Source organism: Scylla paramamosain, chromosome 31 (assembly GCF_035594125.1).
Source record: "Scylla paramamosain isolate STU-SP2022 chromosome 31, ASM3559412v1, whole genome shotgun sequence".
Taxonomy (NCBI): Eukaryota; Metazoa; Arthropoda; class Malacostraca; order Decapoda; family Portunidae; genus Scylla; species Scylla paramamosain.
The window spans coordinates 4,163,085-4,183,641 of record NC_087181.1 but is presented as its reverse complement, the minus strand read 5'-3'; the positions used below and the strand labels follow the sequence as shown (position 1 = coordinate 4,183,641).

The 20,557-nt window shown below is 38.0% G+C and overlaps 1 protein-coding gene and 1 long non-coding RNA gene across 7 annotated transcripts in view; one reads left to right on the top strand and one right to left on the bottom strand.

Moving 5' to 3' along the window:
- Positions 1-10,470: 10,470 nt before the first annotated feature.
- The window catches only part of LOC135116394 (uncharacterized), a 243,875-nt gene continuing 233,788 nt past the window's right edge, over positions 10,471-20,557 (top strand). The window contains exon 1 of one of the 6 annotated variants that reach the window (XR_010276288.1): positions 10,471-10,817. Coding sequence is in view for 4 of the 6 variants with exons in the window: in XM_064033828.1 (XP_063889898.1) it covers positions 10,734-10,817 (84 nt within the window). In the remaining 2 variants the exon portion in view is untranslated. The remainder of the gene's footprint in view (positions 10,818-20,557) is intronic. The other 5 variants (XR_010276287.1, XM_064033828.1, XM_064033827.1 and 2 more) reach the window with 5 other exon arrangements.
- The window catches only part of LOC135116395 (uncharacterized), an 11,297-nt gene continuing 1,563 nt past the window's right edge, over positions 10,824-20,557 (bottom strand). The window contains exons 2-3 of the long non-coding RNA XR_010276292.1: positions 11,151-18,281; positions 10,824-11,084 (exon numbers count right to left, since the gene is read on the bottom strand). This is a non-coding gene — a long non-coding RNA (uncharacterized LOC135116395). The remainder of the gene's footprint in view (positions 11,085-11,150; positions 18,282-20,557) is intronic.

Sequence of the window (20,557 nt, the reverse complement as noted above, 5' to 3'; positions counted from 1 at the left end):
TCTGGCACAAAGCTTTGATTTTCAAACTACCCTCCTACGGCTTCTATCCTTCTCTCTGTAACTTCATCTCAAGTTTCCTATATGACCATTCTATTGCTGTTTTGGTAGACGGTCACTGTTCTTCTCCTAAATCTATTAACATTGGTGTTCCTCAGGATTCTGTCCTGTCACCCACTCTCTTATTATTCATCAATGAGCTTCTAAACCAAACTTCTTGTCCTATCGACTCTTATGCTGATGATACTACCCTGCACTTTTCCACTTCTTTTCATTTCACGCAGGGAAGCCACAGAACGCCTGATTTCTGATCTTTCTAAAATTTCTGATTGGGGCAGAGCAAATATGGTACTGTTCAATGCCTCAAAAACTCAATTCCTCCATCTATCAACTCGACACAACGTTCCAGACAGCTATCCCCTCTTCTTCAATGACACTCAACTGTCCCGCTCTTCTACACTGAACATCCTCGGTCTGTCCTTTACTTATAATCTGAACTGGAAACTTCACATCTCATCTCTAGCTAAAACAGCTTCTGTGAAGTTAGGTGCTCTGAGACGTTTCTGCCAGTTTTTCTCACCGCCCCCCCCAACTGCTAACTCTGTACAAGGGCCTTATCCGTCCATATATGGAGTATGCTTCACATGTCTGGGGGGGTTCCACTCATATCGCTCTTCTAGACACGGTGGAATCAAAAGCTTTTCGCCTCATCAACTCCTCTCCTCTAACTGACTGTCTTCAGCTTCTCTCTCATCACCGCAATGTTGCATCTCTAGCTGTCCTCTACCGCTATTTTCATGCTAATTGCTCTTCTGATCTTGCTAACTGAATGCCTCCCCTCTTCCCGCGGCCTCACTGCACAAGACTTTCTTCTTTCTCTCACCCCTATTCTGTCCACCTCTCTAACGCAAGAGTTAACCAATATTCTGAATCATTCATCCCTTTCTCTGGTAAACTTTGGAACTCCCTTCCTGCTTCAGTATTTCCACCTTCCTATGACTTGAATTCCTTCAAGAGGGAGGTTTCAGGACAATTATCCTTCAATTTTTGACTACCGCTTTGGACCCTTTTTGAGACTGGCATCTTGGTGGCCTTTTTTTTTTTTTCTTATTGGAATTTTATTGCCCTTGGCCAATGTCCCTCTTATATATATATATATATATATATATATATATATATATATATATATATATATATATATATATATATATATATATATATATATATATATATATATATATATATATATATATATATATCGGAACCTATCAGGGGGATCAAGCGGAGCAGGTGAATATGTTAGGTGCCTCCCTGTGGCCTAAATCTAAAATACAGGAGTACACCCTGCCCCCGCCCAGCACCTGCCTCAGGCAGCGAGGCGAGCGTAAAGACCCAAGCGGGTATTATGTAGATTAAAAATGATTCAGCAACTGGGGAAAAAAGTTCAGATATGAGTAACTAAGTTTTATACTACAACAGTATACAAGGACCTTTATTTCCCTGGGTATTCAGCTATGCACGTTGTTTGTATGGGTTTTATAGCTGCATTATATGCGTAGTTTAGCAGTCTATAATGAAATGTGATGAATGCATGACTAGGTCTTTTTTTTTTTTTTCTGTAGGAGGGGCACCGGCCAAGGGCAACAAAACTGCAACAAAAAAAAGCCCCACTGATGTGTTGTTCCCTGAACAGAGTCGAAAGCGGAAGTAAAAAATTACAGGATGTAAGTGTCTTGAAACATCCTTCTTGAAGGAGTTCAAGTCATAGGAAGGTGGAAGTATAGAAGCAAGCATGGAGTTCCAGAGTTTACCAGAGAAAAGGATGAATGATTGAGAATACTTGTTAACTCTTGCATTTGAGAGGTGGACAGAATAGGGGTGAGAGAAAGAAGAAAATCCTGTGCAGCGAGGCCGCGGGAAGAGGGGAGGCATGCAGTTAGCAATATCAGAAGAGCAGTTAGCATGAAAATGGCGGTAAAAGACAGCTAGAGATGCAATATTGCGGCGATGAGAGAGAGGCTGAAGACAGTCAGTCAGTAGGAGAGGAGTTGATAAGACGAAAAGCTTTTGATTTCCCCTATCTAAAAGAGCGGTATGAGTGGAACCTTCCCATACATCAGAACACCTAACTTCACAGAAGTTGTTTTAGCTAGAGATGAAATGTGAAGTTTCCAGTTTAGATTATAAGTAAAGGACAGACTGAGGATGTTCAATGTAGAAGAGGGGGACAGTTGAGTGTCAGTGAAGAAGAGGGGATAGTTATCTGGAACGTTGTGTCGAGTTGATAGATGGAGGAATTGAGTTTTTGAGGCAATGAACAATACTAAATTTGCACTGCCCCTATCAAATTTTTTTTTTAAATCAGAAGTCAGGCGTTCGGTGCCTTCCCCACGTGAACTATCTACTTCCTGAAGGTTTGGACGTCTACGAAAAGACGTGGAAAAGTGCAGTCCATCATTATTGCCGGACTATATTATTATTTATTTTGTGTGTGTGTGTGGTGAACAAACTGTACATCAATATTAAACACGTGATCTTTTATATATGTTTGTGTTTTCTTCTGTTATAAATATAGGCTATTTTATTTTATTTTTCTTGAATAAATAATCTAATTTCATAGTTTACCATCTCAAGAAAATTTTGGCAAAAGAAGGATAAGCTCACTTTCTAAGAAATTATATAAAAAATAATAATAATAAATAATAATAATAATAATAATAATAATAATAATAATAATAATAATAATAATAATAATAATAATAATAATAATAATAATAATAATAATAATAATAATAATAATAATAATAATAATAATAATAATAATAATAAATAATATTAATAACAATAATAATAAAAACTTACTATGAAGGCAATTTCTTCCCTACATGTTAAGTGATGGTACTCGTGCTGAAAGATGCTACTCTCCTCAAGGGGAAATATATGTTCATAAATTTGAGCTTTATATATATATATATATATATATATATATATATATATATATATATATATATATATATATATATATATATATATATATATATATATATATATATATATATATATATATATATATATATATATATATATATATATATATATATATATATATATATATATATATATATATATATATATATATATATATATATATATATATTATTATTATTATCATTATTATCATTATTATTATTAATAGTAGTAGTAGTAGTAGTAGTAGTAGTAATAGTAGTAGTAGTAGTAGTAGTAGTAGTAGTAGTAGTAGTAGTAGTAGTAGTAGTAGCAGTAGTAGCTGTAGTAGTATAATTAATAATAATAATAATAATAATAATAATAATAATAATAATAATAATAATAATAATAATAATAATAATAATAATAATAATGATAATAATAATGTGATGTACGTATGTATGTATGAATGTATAAATGAATGTTTGTATGTATGTATGTATGTATACACTGTTGTTTGTATTTCCTTATTTAAGGGCATCACAAAATTAGAAAAAAAATTCAAATAAAGATGCCAGTCCATGAAGAGGAGAGTCCGAAACCAGGTCACAAATTTCCTGGAGAATTGTCTTGAAGCCTCCCTCTAGCAAGACGTGAAGTTATAGGCAAGAGGGAATACAGAAGCAGATAGGAAGTTCATGGTCAGGAGCTACCTTGATCAAGTCGACTGGCCTTATTACTGTGTGCATGTGTTCCTTTATGGGATTACAGTATGTTCTGTATTGTCTTGATAAGGCTAGGTTACCTGTTGTTGTTGTTGTTGTTGTTGTTGTTGTTGTTGTTGTTGTTGTTGTTGTTTAAATATTATTTTTTTTCTTCTTTTTCTTCTTCTTCTTCTTCCTTCTTCTTTTTTTTTCTTCTTCTTCATCTTGCTATTCTTCTATTTCATCTCCTTATTCTTCCTTCATCTACTCCTCGTCATCTTCCGTCTCCTTTCCAGCGTCCTCCACTCCCTTCCACACATCGCTAGCAGCAACAAAGCAGTCCTACACCACCTAAGAGCACTAATATTACCACTAGTATCATCATTACACAGCATCAACAACAGTAGGAATAGTATTTTTGCTGTTGTAATTTTTTCCATCGGTAATGATACTGATAGAGAGATGTGTAATGTGAGTAATGATATTCCTGATTATTTCAGTGATACTGCATGGAATATTAATGACTATAACGACACCTCCACCTGCCAGCATAATAATAGTGATGGTAATTGTAATAGTAATGACAGTAATGATGATGATACCAACAGCATTAGTGGTGGTGGTGGTGGTGGTGGTGGTGGTGGTGGTGATGATGATGCAGCAGCGGAGATGAACAAGCAAACGAGCACGCGCAGATGAAGAGAAGGACGGGGAAAAAGAAACTGACACGGCGAAAACAAGGAAGGACGAGGACGAACAAACAAGATGCCGGTGACGAAGGTGAGGCGGAACAGAAAGGGTGAGAGGTACACATATAAGGAAACATGGCACGACTTACCATGCCCTCCTATGCCACCCCCTCCTCCTCCTTGCCCGCCAATTCCCACTCTAAATTACATTCCTCTTCCTTCGCATAGACTGAGACAAGAAGTTTCTACAGATGATGATGATTAAAGGAGTTCAGATTTTTTTGAGTGTGTGAGTGACAAGGAATGAGTTTTGAAAGCGAGCAGGAAAATGTATGGTATGTCATGTTTACTTTTTCTTTTTCCTACTTTCCCTTTATTTCTCTTTGCTCTTTCCTATCCCCCTTTTTTTTCTTCCTCCTCCTATGCTTTCCTCCTTTAAATTTTTTCCCCTTCTTTCCTTTGTCTATCAACAGTGTTTTTTTTAATCCTCATCTTTGCTTTTTTACTTTTTTTTCCGCTGCTGTCACATTCTTTTCATTTAGTCTTTTGTTTCCTTTTCATCTTTTCCCTCTTCTTTCCTTCTCACTTCTTTATATTTTCCTCTTTCCTCAATTTCTACCTCCTCCAATTACAACATTTACCTCTCCTATCTATTTCCACATTTCCCTTTCTTTTCAATCATCTCTCCTATTCCTCCAACATTCATTTTTACCTCAACCCTCTTTTCCCTTTAATTTCCTTGCATTTTTCCCTCAATCAAATTTCTTTTTCATTATCTGTCGTGTTCTTCCCGCGGCGTCGCTTTTCATTTCCTTTCTCCTCTGCGCGGTACGAGCTGGAATCCTCTCCTGCCCCTCCTTCCATCCCCGAAATCTAGTCTGGCTATAAGTAAAATGTTGGCTTGTCAGTGCGAGTCTCTGTTTACACGCAGCGCGGAGAGCAAGCAAGGGAGTGTTTACAGGGACAACAAATCATCCTGCGAGAGAAACGAGGAACAGCCATCTGGTGCCCCCCTGGTGTTTTGTGGTCATACTACATCCACTGCCTCTGCCTGCTTGTCTGCTTGCCCGTGCTCCAAAGCCCGCCTTTTGCTGAGGGGAGAGAGTGAATTGTGGCTAGTTGTGTGTGTGTGTGTGTGTGTGTGTGTGTGTGTGTGTGTTGAGGGGCCGGAGTAAGGTGAGGACTTAATGTTTGCTTTTGCTGCGATAGTTGGTGTGTGATAGTGTACTTGTGGTAGCGGTGGTGATGGTATATACCACTACTACTACTACGTGGTGTTGATTCTTGTAATGACTGTGATGGTGTCGGTGGTGGTGATGGTGCTCTTGGTATATACGTACATACTACGTGGTGCGGATAGTTGTGGTGGCCGTTTTGATGGTTGTTGTGGTAGAAGAAATATCAGTGGTAGTGGTAATGGTAATGGTAATGGTTTTGGTGGTGGTTAGAGGGGTAGTAACACTGATTATATCTTTTTTTTTTTTCGTTCTTTGGTGCTCTACTTTTTCGTGTGTTTTCTTAACGTAATGATTCGAGCAGGAGAGGAAAAAATGTGGGATTGAGGAGAAGCGAGAAGTAATCACGTAAAGAGGGAAGGAGGAGGAGGAGGAGGAGGAGGAGGAGGAGGAGGAGGAGGAGGAGGAGGAGGAGGAGGAGGAGGAGGAGGAGGAGGAGGAGGACTAACGTGATGAGAGAGATGGAACTAACACGAGGAAGGGTGCTTGACACGATGGAACCAGGAAGTGATTTTCTCGGTTTGTGATTGTTAGAATACACGTTAAAGGCCCATTCACACACATCAGTGACGTATCACTGTGACATTTACTCTGCCTTGATCTGCCTTGCTTAAGCCAGAAATATGACAAAATATTTTTGCTTTACTGTTTGTACTTTATCATCTTGTTTTATACTGCATGATTCTTTTTCATCATTCCATTCTAGTCTGATTTATTGTACTCTAGTTTATTCCTTTACGTCGTGTGATCCTATTGCTTTGTTCCGCTTCATAATTCTTTCTCGTAAATCATTCTACTTCATTTACGTATTCCACTCGCTTGCTTTTATTTCCCTGTGTTGTATTCCCTTTTACTCCTCGCCTCTGTGCTTTATTCCACTTGCAGAGTGTCTTCCCGCGGCGTGCACAGGAACAGAGAGGACTCGTTGATTGAGAGGAGTCCTTGTGAGAACAGATGACTTAGTCTGTGAATGCGTTTTCTTTTGTTATATGCAATACTTGTACTGTATACACTTGATTTTTCTCGGATTTTCAAATGTTTATTTTTTTATCATTTTTCTCTATAAACAGAATGCATGTGCTTTTTTAATGTCTATTATCCATCTCTCTCTCTCTGTTGGTAATATTTCTTTTCGTAAATGTAAAAGTGCCGGTACATTTCTCCAATTTATATTCTGGCCGTGCTCGTTGCGTCAAGCATTTCGTCGTGAATTCACGGTATTTATTCTATGTAGCTTTTCTTGGATTTATTCTAGCATCTTTTTTTCTTGTCGAGTTTCTCATGCCATATTCTTTGAGCTTCTTTATTTCTTTATTAATTTAATTCATGCTGCAGCGAAAAACTCGAAATATAATTTTGTTCTTAAACCCTTCCCCTTCTCGACTTGGCTTTTGCACAGGCTCCATCTTTTCATTATATACTCTAATTGTAATTAACTTGCCATTATCTTATCCTTTCCCATGTGTAAACTACTAATTCCTTCATCATTCCTGTTTTTATTTTCTCATGTCGCCTCTGATATCTCATTCCTCCCTCTCCATTCTGTTTAACATATTCTAATTCACTCAACTTTCTCCTTTTTATCCACTTCTATATAACATACATATACATCTCTCACTTCTTTGTTTCTCTAATGCATATTCATCTTATTTGTATACATCATTTCCTGTCCACCAGTTACCAGCCTCCTCATGCTCTCCTTTTCCCTTCTAGCCATCCTCATTCATATTCTGTTTTTATTCCCTCCTTATATATATATATATATATATATATATATATATATATATATATATATATATATATATATATATATATATATATATATATATATATATATATATTTTTTTTTTTTTTTTTTTTTTGTCTTTTGTCTTTTTACTCCCTCATTCTTTTCCTTTCCTTTGCATCTGTCATTCACGACCATCACTCGGTCTTCCCCTCGTGTACTCCCCTCTAAACACACACACACACACACACACCCCTGTCGAGTTTCCTGCGCACGTGACAGGTGTGTGAGTCTCGTCCTGTGACTTTTGAGGGGATAAATGTAAGCAGGAAATAAGATTCTGAAGTCCGATCTTGTGCATCTTGGGGAGGCGTGAAGGGGTCTTTCCCACGCAAATTTTGACTCACATTCACCTGACATACTCAAGATAAACACTCCTGATTGGCAACACTACTCGTCACTTAAGACAGCGCCAGACTCGGAAAATCGTGAGCCACAGTCGTAATATTGAGACACTGAGGACTCGAGACAGCGCCAGGACGCTTGGAAACCTCTGGTGACTTGGCCTCAGCATGAATTACACACTTCCTTGGCGGACCACACGCCCAGAAACGTACCCAAGACACACACCCTTCGAGAGAGTGTTGCATTGTGAAGCGTCTCGTCACCACTCTCTCCACCTTCCTTCCACGTCACCACCACCACCACCACCACCACCAGTACCGCCGCCAACAGCGCCTTCTGCACTGCCGCCTTACTCCCTCACCTCGCCTCTCTTTTAAGTCATTTTGAAGCCGTAGTGGGCAGAGCAGAGGAAAAGAAGGAGAGGGAGGGGAAAGAGTAGGTGCTAAAGTGAGGAAAGGTGGAAAGAAGAGAAGGAAAAAGAAGAGGAAAAAGAGTTAGTGAGGAGTGAGGACGATGGGAAAGAAGAGGAAAAGTATATAGAGGAAAAGATGCTTGAAATGTTGTGAGATGGTACGAAAGAAGTCTGACAAAACGGCTTCCCAGACATGCATTATCGACACTCAGGTGCCTCCTTTCACCCTCACCTTTCACGGGACCGGCTCGGCAAATCTTAATACAGCTCCTTTTCCCTAGTAGTTCCCTCCTTCAACCGGGTCCTCCTGTCACTCGCAGCAGCAGCAACAGCAGCAGCAGCAACAGCATCCCGCCTCTTCACCTTCTTCGCTCCGGGGAATAAAACACTGAAAGCAAACCGTGCCGCGAGAGGGAAGTTTGTTTGAAGGACTGGTGGCGGTGTTGGTGGTGATGGTGGTGGCAGACGAAGAGATGTGTTGTTGTAAGTGAAAAGAGAGAGAGAGAGAGAGAGAGAGAGAGAGAGAGAGAGAGAGAGAGAGAGAGAGAGAGAGAGAGAGAGAGAGAGAGAGAGCGCGGCTGAGGTTCCTGTTGCATTTTATGGACAAGGAGAAAAGCGAGATGTTGGAGGAGGAGCTGGTGGAGAAGGAGGAGGAGGACGAGGAACAAAAGAAAGACCAAGTGAAAAAAAATAAAATGGAAGAGGTGAAGAGATGTTTGAAACAGAGAGTACTGGGAGGCTTCGAGGAGGTCATCGCCCCAGGGAGGAGGAGGAAGACAAGGAGGAAGAGGAGGAGAAGAAGGAGGAGGAACGTAAAGAAAAGAAAAAAAAACGACAGTGGGAAAGATTATAGGACGCTTATTACCAGAAGTGTTAGGTGTGTGGGGCAGCGGGGTGTCTGCCTCATGAAATCATTAATGAAGCCAAGTTGACGAATAGAAATCAACGATACTCCACATAGAAATCTTAAAAAAAAAAAAAAAAAAAAATCCTGCTAAAAGCCAGATCAGAAGTTAACAACAAAACTTGAAAAAAATAAATAAATAAAATGAATAAGAAGCAATGCTAGTCTCCCTTGACAGTTAGTCAGACAAGACCTGATCGCAAATGACATGTTTTGTTTCTTTTGAAGAGTGGCACTGTCTAAGCTGTTTTTTTCCTGTAGTGGACTGTATGCACCAGTACTGATGAGGGTTGCGGTGTGTCTTGTTAGTCTGTTAGAGATGAATGTGTTTTTCTTTATTTGTATGTTATTTGCATAAGTCTTTTGTTTTTATTTGTTTATTTAGATCTTGTTAGTGTTAAAGTAGCTGCCACCAGCCATGGGGTCCAGGCCAGCTGTGGCTTTATTCCATGTTGTCGAGGTAGCATGCTTCTTATTACATTCCCTTGAAAATAGAGAGAGAGAGAGAGAGAGAGAGAGAGATACATTTAATTCCCTATCTCAACCTATATTCCTATGGTTATTTCTTTTCCCTTTAACCCAGAATTGATAATGGCAAGGAAATTACATTTCCGATGTCTGTCAGTCCTCTGAGTTAACTAAGTAATTAATTCACACCAAGAAAAATATTATTTTGCATATAAACAAAGTTTATATTTAACAAAAAAATAATGGGAAGCTGTCAACAAAGATCTCTGTCGGCCTTCGCTCTGAGGACTACTTGTTGTTGCTGTTGTTGTTGTAGTTGTTGTCGTTGTGGTTGTCGTTGTTGTTACTGTTGTTGTTGTTGTTGTTGTTGTTGTTGTTGTTGTTGTTGTTGTTGTGATAGAGATAATTGGGGGAAGGGAGAAGCGTCAAGCAAGAGTTTGGACAGTATTAAAGAAAAGTAAGAAAGGAAGTACAGACTTGATAAACTTGTTTGCAATATATAGTACAGACATGATGCTTACACTAGTGCAGAAGGCAGTGGCTATTAATTCAGGTCGCTTAGATTTATGGAGGCCGAATGGAGTGAGCGCGACTCCTTACAGGGTTTTACACACACACACACACAATATATATATATATATATATATATATATATATATATATATATATATATATATATATATATATATATATATATATATATATATATATATATATATATATATATATATATATATATATATATATATATATATATATATATATATATATATATATATATATATATATATATATATATATATATATATATATATATTTATTTATTTATTTATTTATTTATTATTTTTTTCATTGATCCATTTCAATGGGTCGTCAAGCATATATGCACAGTTTTATCCCCAACATATCTATCAAAATTTTATTAAAGTACCAATCCTGTGTATAGAATACCTAACACATTAACATCTAAGGCTAAGCAAATCATAAAGACAGAATTTAATTGAGGTAAAAAAAAAAGTCTACATCTGCTCTTGTCTTTCAAATATAATTTAAACTTTAAATAAAAGAGCGTTTATGAAGGAATATAGGTCGGCATGGTCAATCTGGACAGGATTTTGGGTCAGCCAAAAAAAAAAGGATGAATTGAAATCCCGCACGATCCTCCATTCAAAACTCGCGCCCTCTAGATCATCAAGCAAGAAGCAACAGTGTTCAATGTGATAGTGGTGAGCGGTGTAGCGTGGATGTGTGCGTCCGTCAATCTTTCGCAGCTACGCCTTTCCGTGAGGCGGCTGGAGCAGGAAATCGCCGAGCCGTGCTGCAGAGAGGTGAGTGCACTCCTGGCCAGGGTGAGGACGAGGCAGTGACGTGTGCAGTGTGCTGTGCTGTGGAATCATGGGATGCGGCGGGAGGGTCAGGCTGTCATGGCGGCAGCCTCTCGCGGTCTTGAGTACTGTATGACCAGGCCACAAAGTTTCATATCCCATATCGTAGTTTCCGAGGGTTGATATGCATGATGGAAACGTGGAATGTGACTTGTGATGATCAGTGAAGCTTTCATGGCGATACTACTACCATGACTGAAAATTAGGGAACTAGGATTGCCCGGTTAGCTCTCTCTCTCTCTCTCTCTCTCTGGAAGCTTATTTACACTCACTTACCTGATGGACTGCGTTTGAATGAATGGCCACAGTGAGGGTGCAGTCACAGATAATAGTGATGATGAGCCGGGGCTCCACACAGTTCATGGAGGATAAAACACGTATTTATGGCCAGGCACCCCCACCACCCATGCCTTCCTGATGCGCCCTCCCTGTCGGCTGGGTTGTGGGCACGTGTGTGTGTGTGTGTGTGTGTGTGTTTGTGTGTGTGTTAGAGTACGAGTAAATGTAGTGCATATATTCCGTTTGGTGCAAAGAACAAGATTTTCAAATTGGAATGATCGTGGCTCAGTGCGCCTCACGTACAGAATACTGCGTGACGAGATGAAGCTGCTGATAGTTCCTTGTGTTGCAGCTTTTATTTTTGTAACACATCTTATTCTCTTTTTTATTACGTATTTCTTCCTTAAGTAGTTAACTTCGTGTTATTTACGTCCAAACATCGAAAATTCAAGCCCCAACTTTAAGCATAATTTATAATGATGAACAGAATGTATTAAATTCTTTTATCCAGAACCTTTCAGATCAAGATATTGATTGACAGCTGCCAGGTACTGTAGGCCACATGTGAATGCTCTCAAAAATAAATGTATTTTTATTTTTAGTAGTTGTAATAGGTGAATAACAAATAACTTGAGGATATACTATTAATGTTTTATTTATATTAGTAGTATAACAGCAGGTATTCTGAAATTTTAGCAAGTATGTGCTGCGTATAAAGCATGAAAAACAGTACAAGACACACTAGATGTGTAACACAGGGCAGAAAATAAAACCAAGGTGTTACTATGAAAGACAGCAGCATTCATAAGAGGCATTTTTTTTTTTCCACACCTGCACAGACATTTGGCAACATCAAGGTGTTTATCAAACACTAATGCCTTACAAGACAGAACACATGGTTAGTTGCATTAAGAGATCACACAAAAGTCATCACTCTCCTATAGCATACATATATAATATACAGCAACACCAAGAGACATTGCAATATTAAGAACATAAGAAATAAGGGAAGCTGCAAGAAGTGATCAGGCTTACACGTGGCAGTCCCTGTATGAAATGTACCTATTTCCACCTATCATCCTCATCCATAAACCTGTCTAATCTTCTCTTAAAGCTCCCTTATGTCTTAGCACTAACAACATGATTACTGAGTCTTTTCCACTCATTTACCACTCTATTTGGGAACCAATTTCTTCCTATCTCTTTCTTAAACCAAAATTTTTGAAGCTTGAACCCATTATTTCTTGTTCTATCCTGGTTGCTGATCCTAAGAATTTTGCTTACATCCCCCTTGTTATAACCCTTATACCACTTAAAGACTTCTATCAGGTCCCCTCTTAACCCATGTCTCTCTAAAAGAATGTAAATTTAACAACTTTAATCTTGCATCGTAAGGAATACTCTTCGTCCCCTGTATCCTTTTAGTCATTCTCCTCTGTACTGATTCTAATAGACCTATATCTTTCCTGTAATGTGGGGACCAGAACTGCACAGTGTAGTCTAGATGAGGTTTGACCAGCACCAAATATAACTTTAATTTAATAACTTCAGGCTTTCTACTTTTAACACTTCTAAAAATTAATCCAAATATTCTATTTTCCCTGTTTCTGGCCTCTGCATTGCTTTCCTAGATGGAATTCAGAGCTAACTATAACTCCTAAATATTTTTCGTACCCTGAACCTACCAGAGTTTCGTTGTGTACCTACTGTGTAGGTTTCCTCTACCTATGCTAAGTACTTTGTATTTGTTAATAAACTGCATTTGCCATCTGTCCATCCATTCATTCATCCTATCTAAATCTGCCTGCAAGTAGATGGCATCTGATTCTGACATAATTAATCTACCAATCTTTGCCTGCAAATTTACTAAGATCACTACTAATTCCACTATCCAAATCATTGATATATATTAACAACAGTGGCCCTAATACTGATCCCTGTGGCATCCCACTAATTACATGACCTCACTTGGATATAGAGCCATTTATTACAACTCTTTGTCACCTGTCGCTTAGCCATGACCTTATCCAGCCTAACACCTTCCTATCTATCCTGTGTGCCCTAACCTTTCTTAGGAGCCTCTGGTGGGGTACCTTGTCAAAAGCTTTACTAAAGTTCAGATATAAGCTGTCGTAACTATCACCATTATCTACTGCCTTGTACACTTTACTGTAAAAACTTAACAAGTTCGTCGGGCAAGACTTCTCCTTCATGAAGCTGTGCTGTGACTGATTTATCAAGTTATGTTTGTCTAAATACTCCTTTATGTTCCTCGCTATTATTGACTCCAATATTTTACCCACAACTGAAGTTAAGCTGACAGGTCTATAATTAGATGGTAAAGTTTTAACTCCTTTCTTAAAGATGGGTACTACATTAGCCTGCCTCCACATTACTGGTACCTCACCTGACTCAAGTGATTTCCTAAAGCCAGAGACTAATGGCTCACTAATAACCTCTGCATTCCTTAAGTACTCTGGCACATATTTCATCTGGTCCTGGTGTCTTGAACTTTTTAGCTTATCTATCTCCTGTTCCACTATCTCCTTAGTTATGAAAATATCTATCAGCTTCTCATTCTCATTTGCTTTAAACATCTGTTCACAATTTGGCATATCCTGCATGTTTTCCTGGGTGAAGACAGTCAAAAAATACTCATTCAGAATTTTAATATCTTCTCCCCAGAACTAACCAGCACCCCATGTGCTGCCTCTAGTGGACCTATAGTATCTTTATTCTTCGTCCTGTATACTGATAAAATCCCCTGGGGTCCGTCTTCACCTGGCTGGCTACCTTTAATTCATAATTGCCCTTGGTAACCTCCTGACTTATAACTAATTCATTACAGTGTGGTCCTGAAACCTCTTCACCTTCCCTTAATCTCTTATATATACTTCTCTTCCATCCTGTATAATGTTTGAACCTAGTAGTCATCCATTTAGGGTAATTTTTTTTGTGATCTTATTGCTCTATACGGGATGTTTGCTAACTGTCCTATATGCAGTTTGTCTACAAAATATTTATACAACTCATTTACATTTACTTCACCTAATTCCCTCATTTTGGCCCCTTCCATCCTCTCTACTCCCTCATCTACTCACCTCAACCTCACTTCTCCCATTTCAGTATGACCTGACCCTCCAACATACTCACATCTATCTCACCCTCTCTCTCTCTCTCTCCTCAGCCCCTTCTGGACACATCTTCCCTCCTCTTGTCCTGCACCCTCATACCTCACCTCACCTCTCTCATCCTGCCTTATCTCTCTCAACTCTGTCCCAGACCTGACCTCACTCTGCATCTGTTGCCAGTCAACTCCTCTCCTAAAGTCAGGTATTTTAATAGTGTTTTTGCTTCTAAAAGTTTCTTCCCATTTTAATTTGTACCTAATTTCCTAATGGTCACTGTTACCTAGCTGCCTTCCAACCGCTATCTGCATGACTGCTTTCTCCCTGTTAGTATAATATTGTTCCCCCTTGTGGGTTCAACGACTACCTGTTTTAAAAAAATTATTGAGTTACCTTAAGAAATTCCTCTGATTCCTTGTTACCCACCATCAGGCTCCAGTTGATATTCCTAAAATTAAAATCTCCTATCACACATACCAGACTGTACCTTCCTGCTCTATTTATTTCCTGCCACACTGAGGTGTTAATTTCCCTTGTACTGTTTGGTGGCCTGTACACTACTCCCAGTACTGCTGACTGTGATCCTTCCTTAATATCTACCCATATCGACTTTTTGAATGTACATCAGGAGGTAACAGAGTCAACATAGCAAGGCTACACCACCTAACAGAGAACACAAAGACTTCCATATCAGAACAAATGACATGGCAACTCAGAACTGCATACAACAACAACAACAACAACAACAACAACAACAACAACAACAACACTAAAGTAAGGATATACAGTGGGCATATGGCAGCTAAAGATATATTGTTAATAACATGTAACTAGCCAAAGAAAATTTCAGAGAAGAGAAGCATTTATGTCACCACAAAGTAAACATGCAGAATTTAAATAATTTTTGCATATGCTGTAAAAAAGAGCACAAACCTGATGAAACATTATATGCAGGATAAAATACAGCATCCTGAGCTTGGACATGGGACATGCAGTGAGACAGTAGGACAAGAGCAGAATTTTTGCAAGAATACAGTGAAAAAAACAAAAACAACTAGAAAGAAATTTTGTGGGCATATCTGTGTACTGTATGCAAATTTACTATTCAACTTTTCATGTTTATTTCTTCCCATTTCCTATTTAAGGATATAAAATACTCGAAGTTTCATTAAACTAAAGCTTTTGGTTAGTTGTTGAAACACATGCAAAGGCAACACAAACTTATGACTGGTAAAGAAAATACACTTTTTTTCCTCATTGGGAAGTGAAAAGGCCACGTAAAATCATAAATCTAATCTGCCTCACTGCTGCTGTCTAACTGATGGCTGGTATCTGACAAAATATCCTTGTCATTTGACATTCATGAGGCTCAAAAATCTTCTTCAGGCACAATCAGTTACATGGAAAAGATTATGAGGTAGAAGTAGTCTGATGCCATCACTGTATCTTCAAATTTAGAGTTAGGAACTGAAGTCAGTGGGTAATCCAAGTCTTAATCTTGTCAAGGAAGTGTGGTCTTGTCAAGGAAGTATGGTTCATCTAATTAATAACTAAGGTAAGGGAACTGAACAAAGACCAGTTGTGCCACAGCACCTGAAGTGCTGTCTTGTTACAGTGTGTGAATGGCACAGTTTCCATGGTGTTCTTGCATTCCTTGCAAATTTTACAAGATTTAGCAATAAACATCATCAAAATGAAGAGTAACTAAACTATTTCAATAATGAAAAGGATCTATGCACCTGATATACATGCCTATACTGCAATAAGGACAGCTTCTTGTGGCAGTAAGCCTACCATGGAATGTGTGTCTATTCTGTTCATTACTTGAAAATCCTACACATGTTGAATTTACCAGTTAGGAGCAAGTCTCATATTTTTAAGCTGATGATCATTGAAAATTAAACGTTCATCATTTAATTACATTACCCTGTATGTACTTTACTTTTCTCCTTCACAATAGTGTTACCGAGTCTCTTCAAAAGCTTCGGTGAATCATCCGAGAAATGGATCCATTTACCATTGACGGCAAACATGTCAAGATTCCAAGAGAAGAACATTGTATTCCCTCTTGGTCAGAGAAAGAAAAAAAAAGTGCAGTTACTTAAGTATCAATGTCTTAAGCCTAATGAACATGTCATCATTCTCACACTCTGCATAATATCAGTCTTTCCCAGATAAAAGGAATAACCTAAAAAATTTCCATTTCTCAGTTCTTTAATCACAAACAAAAATGCATGGTTTCCAAGTTTCAAACTTTTGTCATGTTCACTAGTATCCTTGCCACCAATAATGGAATCAGAAACCTGGTAAAAATTAAACAAATCTTTGATGATACTCATTACCTGAGATATATTGCCTTAAAGTAACTTCCTTTACAGGACTGCCAGAGTTTGTTGCTCCTGCTAACAAAATGTTTCTCAACGAGAAATGCAGTGCTTACTGTAATCCCTTTAGGACTGTGATAATATACTGCTACAGCAAGCTGCCTCCTCCTCTTCCTCCTCGTCCTCCACTGTCACACTAATCAAACCATATCATTGATGTCCAGTGAAAAATTACAACATCCTGGGAGGCAGGAAATCTGCTGCTCTTTGCATCAATTGCTGTGGTATTGTGCTGGTCTTCCTTCCAGATTGCTGGACTGTCATGGGTGGTGTGGATGGTGTCCCTGTAAATATGGAAATATGGAATATATTAGCATAACTTTGTGTCATTATTAGCATACTAGTATATGCATTTATTTTCTTGAGTAATGCTATTACCTCTGTTAGTAACAGAATAGGTTAACAACTTTTCTCTTTCTATCTCACCTCTGTCATCTTACACTTTTCCCATACCCACAACAACTGTCCTCTTCAAGTAAGTGATTAACAGTAATTATAAACCTTATATACAGTCATTATTCCCACCACATCTTTTCCTTGCCAAAAACATCTTAAAATACTTGTTCACATTGCTCATCACATCAGTTAACACGCTTGACTCAGATGTGCCAGTTGTGTTTCCTTTCCTGCTGTAAGCCACTTTACCACAATTCAGTCTGTAAAAAGAAGCATTTTGGTAACTGGAAAGCAAGAATTGCACAAAATTAAGTTATACATATTGTGAAGTATTAGTATATAAAGAAATGTATGATTGTGTATGGACAAATGGTGAAAGAAGATAGGATTTGTTAGTAGTGGAGGCAGAAGTTGGTTTATTATATTCTATTTATTCATATTTATATTGATATTCATATTTATATTCATATTATTATTTATTTTTATTTATTTATGTATTTTTTGGAGAAAAAATAACCACATGATTTCTTCCCACCTCTGTTTTTAATTCAAGCTTGATCAAGTTAGATTAAAAGAGAGGAAGGAAGTGGTTCTCAAACAGAACGGTAGATGACGGGAGTAGGCTCTGTAATTAGGTTGTTTGTGCAGAGTCAGCAGAGAGCTTGAAAAGAAGATTAGACAGATTTATGGATGGGGATGATAGGTAGAAATAGGTAGATATGTTTCATACAGGGACTGCTATGTGTAGCCCTGACGGCTTCTTGCACATTCCCTTATTTTCTTATGTTCTTAGAAAATGGGTTAGATAATAGTGGGAATTATGAGATTGCTGAATGGTATCTGCTAGCAAATATGTATATACTGAAATGAAAGCTCATCATATAATGTAATATAGTACATACAGTATATAGGCTTCAATAAGGTTGTGAATGTTATTAATCAATATTTAGGATCTGTTGTTTAAAAACTATTTCATCATGAATGTCATTTAACCACATTTACCACAACTAAATTAAACATTACCAGTTATAACACAGTTGTGTAGTCACAGAAATGCTCTGTGGTATGTGCCTGAAGTTCATTTATCTGCAGGAATTGGAGCTGCATTGTTCAGCAGATGTGTTGTGCTGCAGGTATGCTTGAGCTCAAAATTTTCAGTGTGGATAGACTGCTTGTGCTCCACACATGGTTTTCCCAAGACTTGGAGCCACTGCAATCACCTGGAATCATATCTAAGTTTTTAAATTCTTACTTAAATTCTGAAAGTATAATGAAAATATTTTCTATAAGATAAATGAATAATGAAAACTTGGTTCATATTCATATTTCAAGAACCAGTAAGGGAAAAGAATTTGCAGCCAGACAGATGCCCAGAAATAGTTTTACCCACTCATGGGCTATGTTGGGGTACACTAGGGTTGCCATATATGAACTATCAAAATTACGGACACCTTCACTAACACCTGATTATGGTCCTGATATGATACTGGAAAACATGTAAATTAATTAAAAGAAACTCAACTTATTTACCTTTGCATATGGCTGATAATCTTGAATTCCGTTTTTCCACTTAGCTTAGTTGGTGTCTTCTAACTCTTCTTCAACCACTGCGTGTGTTGCTTGATGTGCCGATACATATTTTTCTGTAGGTCTTATATTTTTAAGTAGTTCCTTGTTGGACTTTAAAAAGTTGAGGAAGTCAACGCAAGAGGTCTCTCAGTAGTTGTACTGTACAGTCAGAATACCTTTCATTGTATCAACACTCAGCTTGTTCCTTTCCTTCGTCCGCTGACTTTGCATCAGCGAAAAGACTCGCTCCACATTAGCATTGTGGGATGTTACAGCAAAAAAGAATTGTGCAATTCTGAGCAGTTCTGAGTGGCATTCAATATTCTTTGATGCTTCAAAGTATCTGGTCCATTTTTTATGTGCTGGTAATTTACTGAAGTCTTCATCATTCTTGTTCCTTTCTACAAACTGCCTCAAGTTACAAACTTGGTCAAAGCACTTTACATCATCAAGCTCTATTCCCTTGTCTATCAAGTATACAACACAAGGTTCCACATCAGTTCAGTTTGGCATTTCACTCAAGACCATCCACTTGAAACAAGAGAACTCTTCCAGTGGTTTCATCCACTTAGCTAAGTACTCTGAGCATCTGTTGTACAGGTTAACTACTTCAACACAGAACCTGTTACACTCTTCTTCTTTTCCTTCTGTGCGCTTCTGAGTAATTAGTCCTTTAACTTTTAAAGACATGAAATGCTGGTTCTTTCTTTGTGCAAGTACTTTACACACAGACTCCAAATTTGTCAGCACTTCTACAACAGAGTTACTTTCCTTTTCAATTGTTTGAACGTGTGTGTGAAATACAGCCATTAAAGAGTGCATGTGCCAGAGGTAAATCTCACTCATTTCATTTTCAAAGAATTTTTTTATTACTGTTGGTAGCTGCTCTTGTGAAAGAAAGGACTTAAGAGCAGGAAACATCTCTATCAGCCTTGTGATGCCAGGAAATAGTGACAGCCAACGACTCTTACTATGAGAGAGAAGCTTCCTGTACTCAACCTCAGCAAATTCACAATACTCCTTTAGTTTTTCAGAGCGAACTGTGTAGATATGAAAATGCTGATAAATCTTATTGATAATATTTTCAATATCAATATCCATTCTTTCTGCTCCATGATGAACACAGTTATTCAGAATATGTGCTGGGCAACCTACTCCAATCAATGACTTTTCCAACATCTTCAGATTTGCAAACACATTATTCCCTTCTTCGTTACGTTCTAATCCTCCAAACATTGTATTGCAGTTGTCACCTGTAAATGCCACACACTCTTTAGTAAGCCCATGTTTATCTAGGGTTTCTTTCACATATTTGGCAATACTGTCTGCAGTCTCATTTGGGGTGTTCTTAACTCAATCAGTTCTGACTGTAAACCACCATTTTTCCAGTCAAAGTACTGAATAATTACAGGAAACAGCTTTAATGCATCGTGATTACTACCATCTGTAGCAATTCCACAGTGTACTACTTCATTTTCTTTTAGGCTTTTTAAGGCAACATCAACAGAATGAGGTGCAAGCACAGCTTTTATAATAGCTGCTGTCTTTGTTCAAGCACTAGAAAACTTTCTTGTCACCTCAATCAGGAAAAGTTTTTTTTTTTTTTCAGCAAAACAGATGAACAATCCATGGATAAGAAACTACCGTGATGTTTGACAGTGTGAAATGCATAAGCAGCTTCTGCAGCACTAACATCTTCAGCTTCACTTCCTGGTTTAACAAAATAATGTGTCATCTTCATTGATGAACCCTCTTCTTGCACTGCTCTCTTATGTTTCTCAGAGCTCACATGTGACTGTAAGTCATTAATGCCTTTATGTGCCAGTGAGACAAATGTTCCTGGTTTACACACCAAACACTCGGCTTCCCACTCATCCCTGCCTTTTTTGAAGCACGGGAGTTTGTTCTGCATCTCTGCAGTGAATTT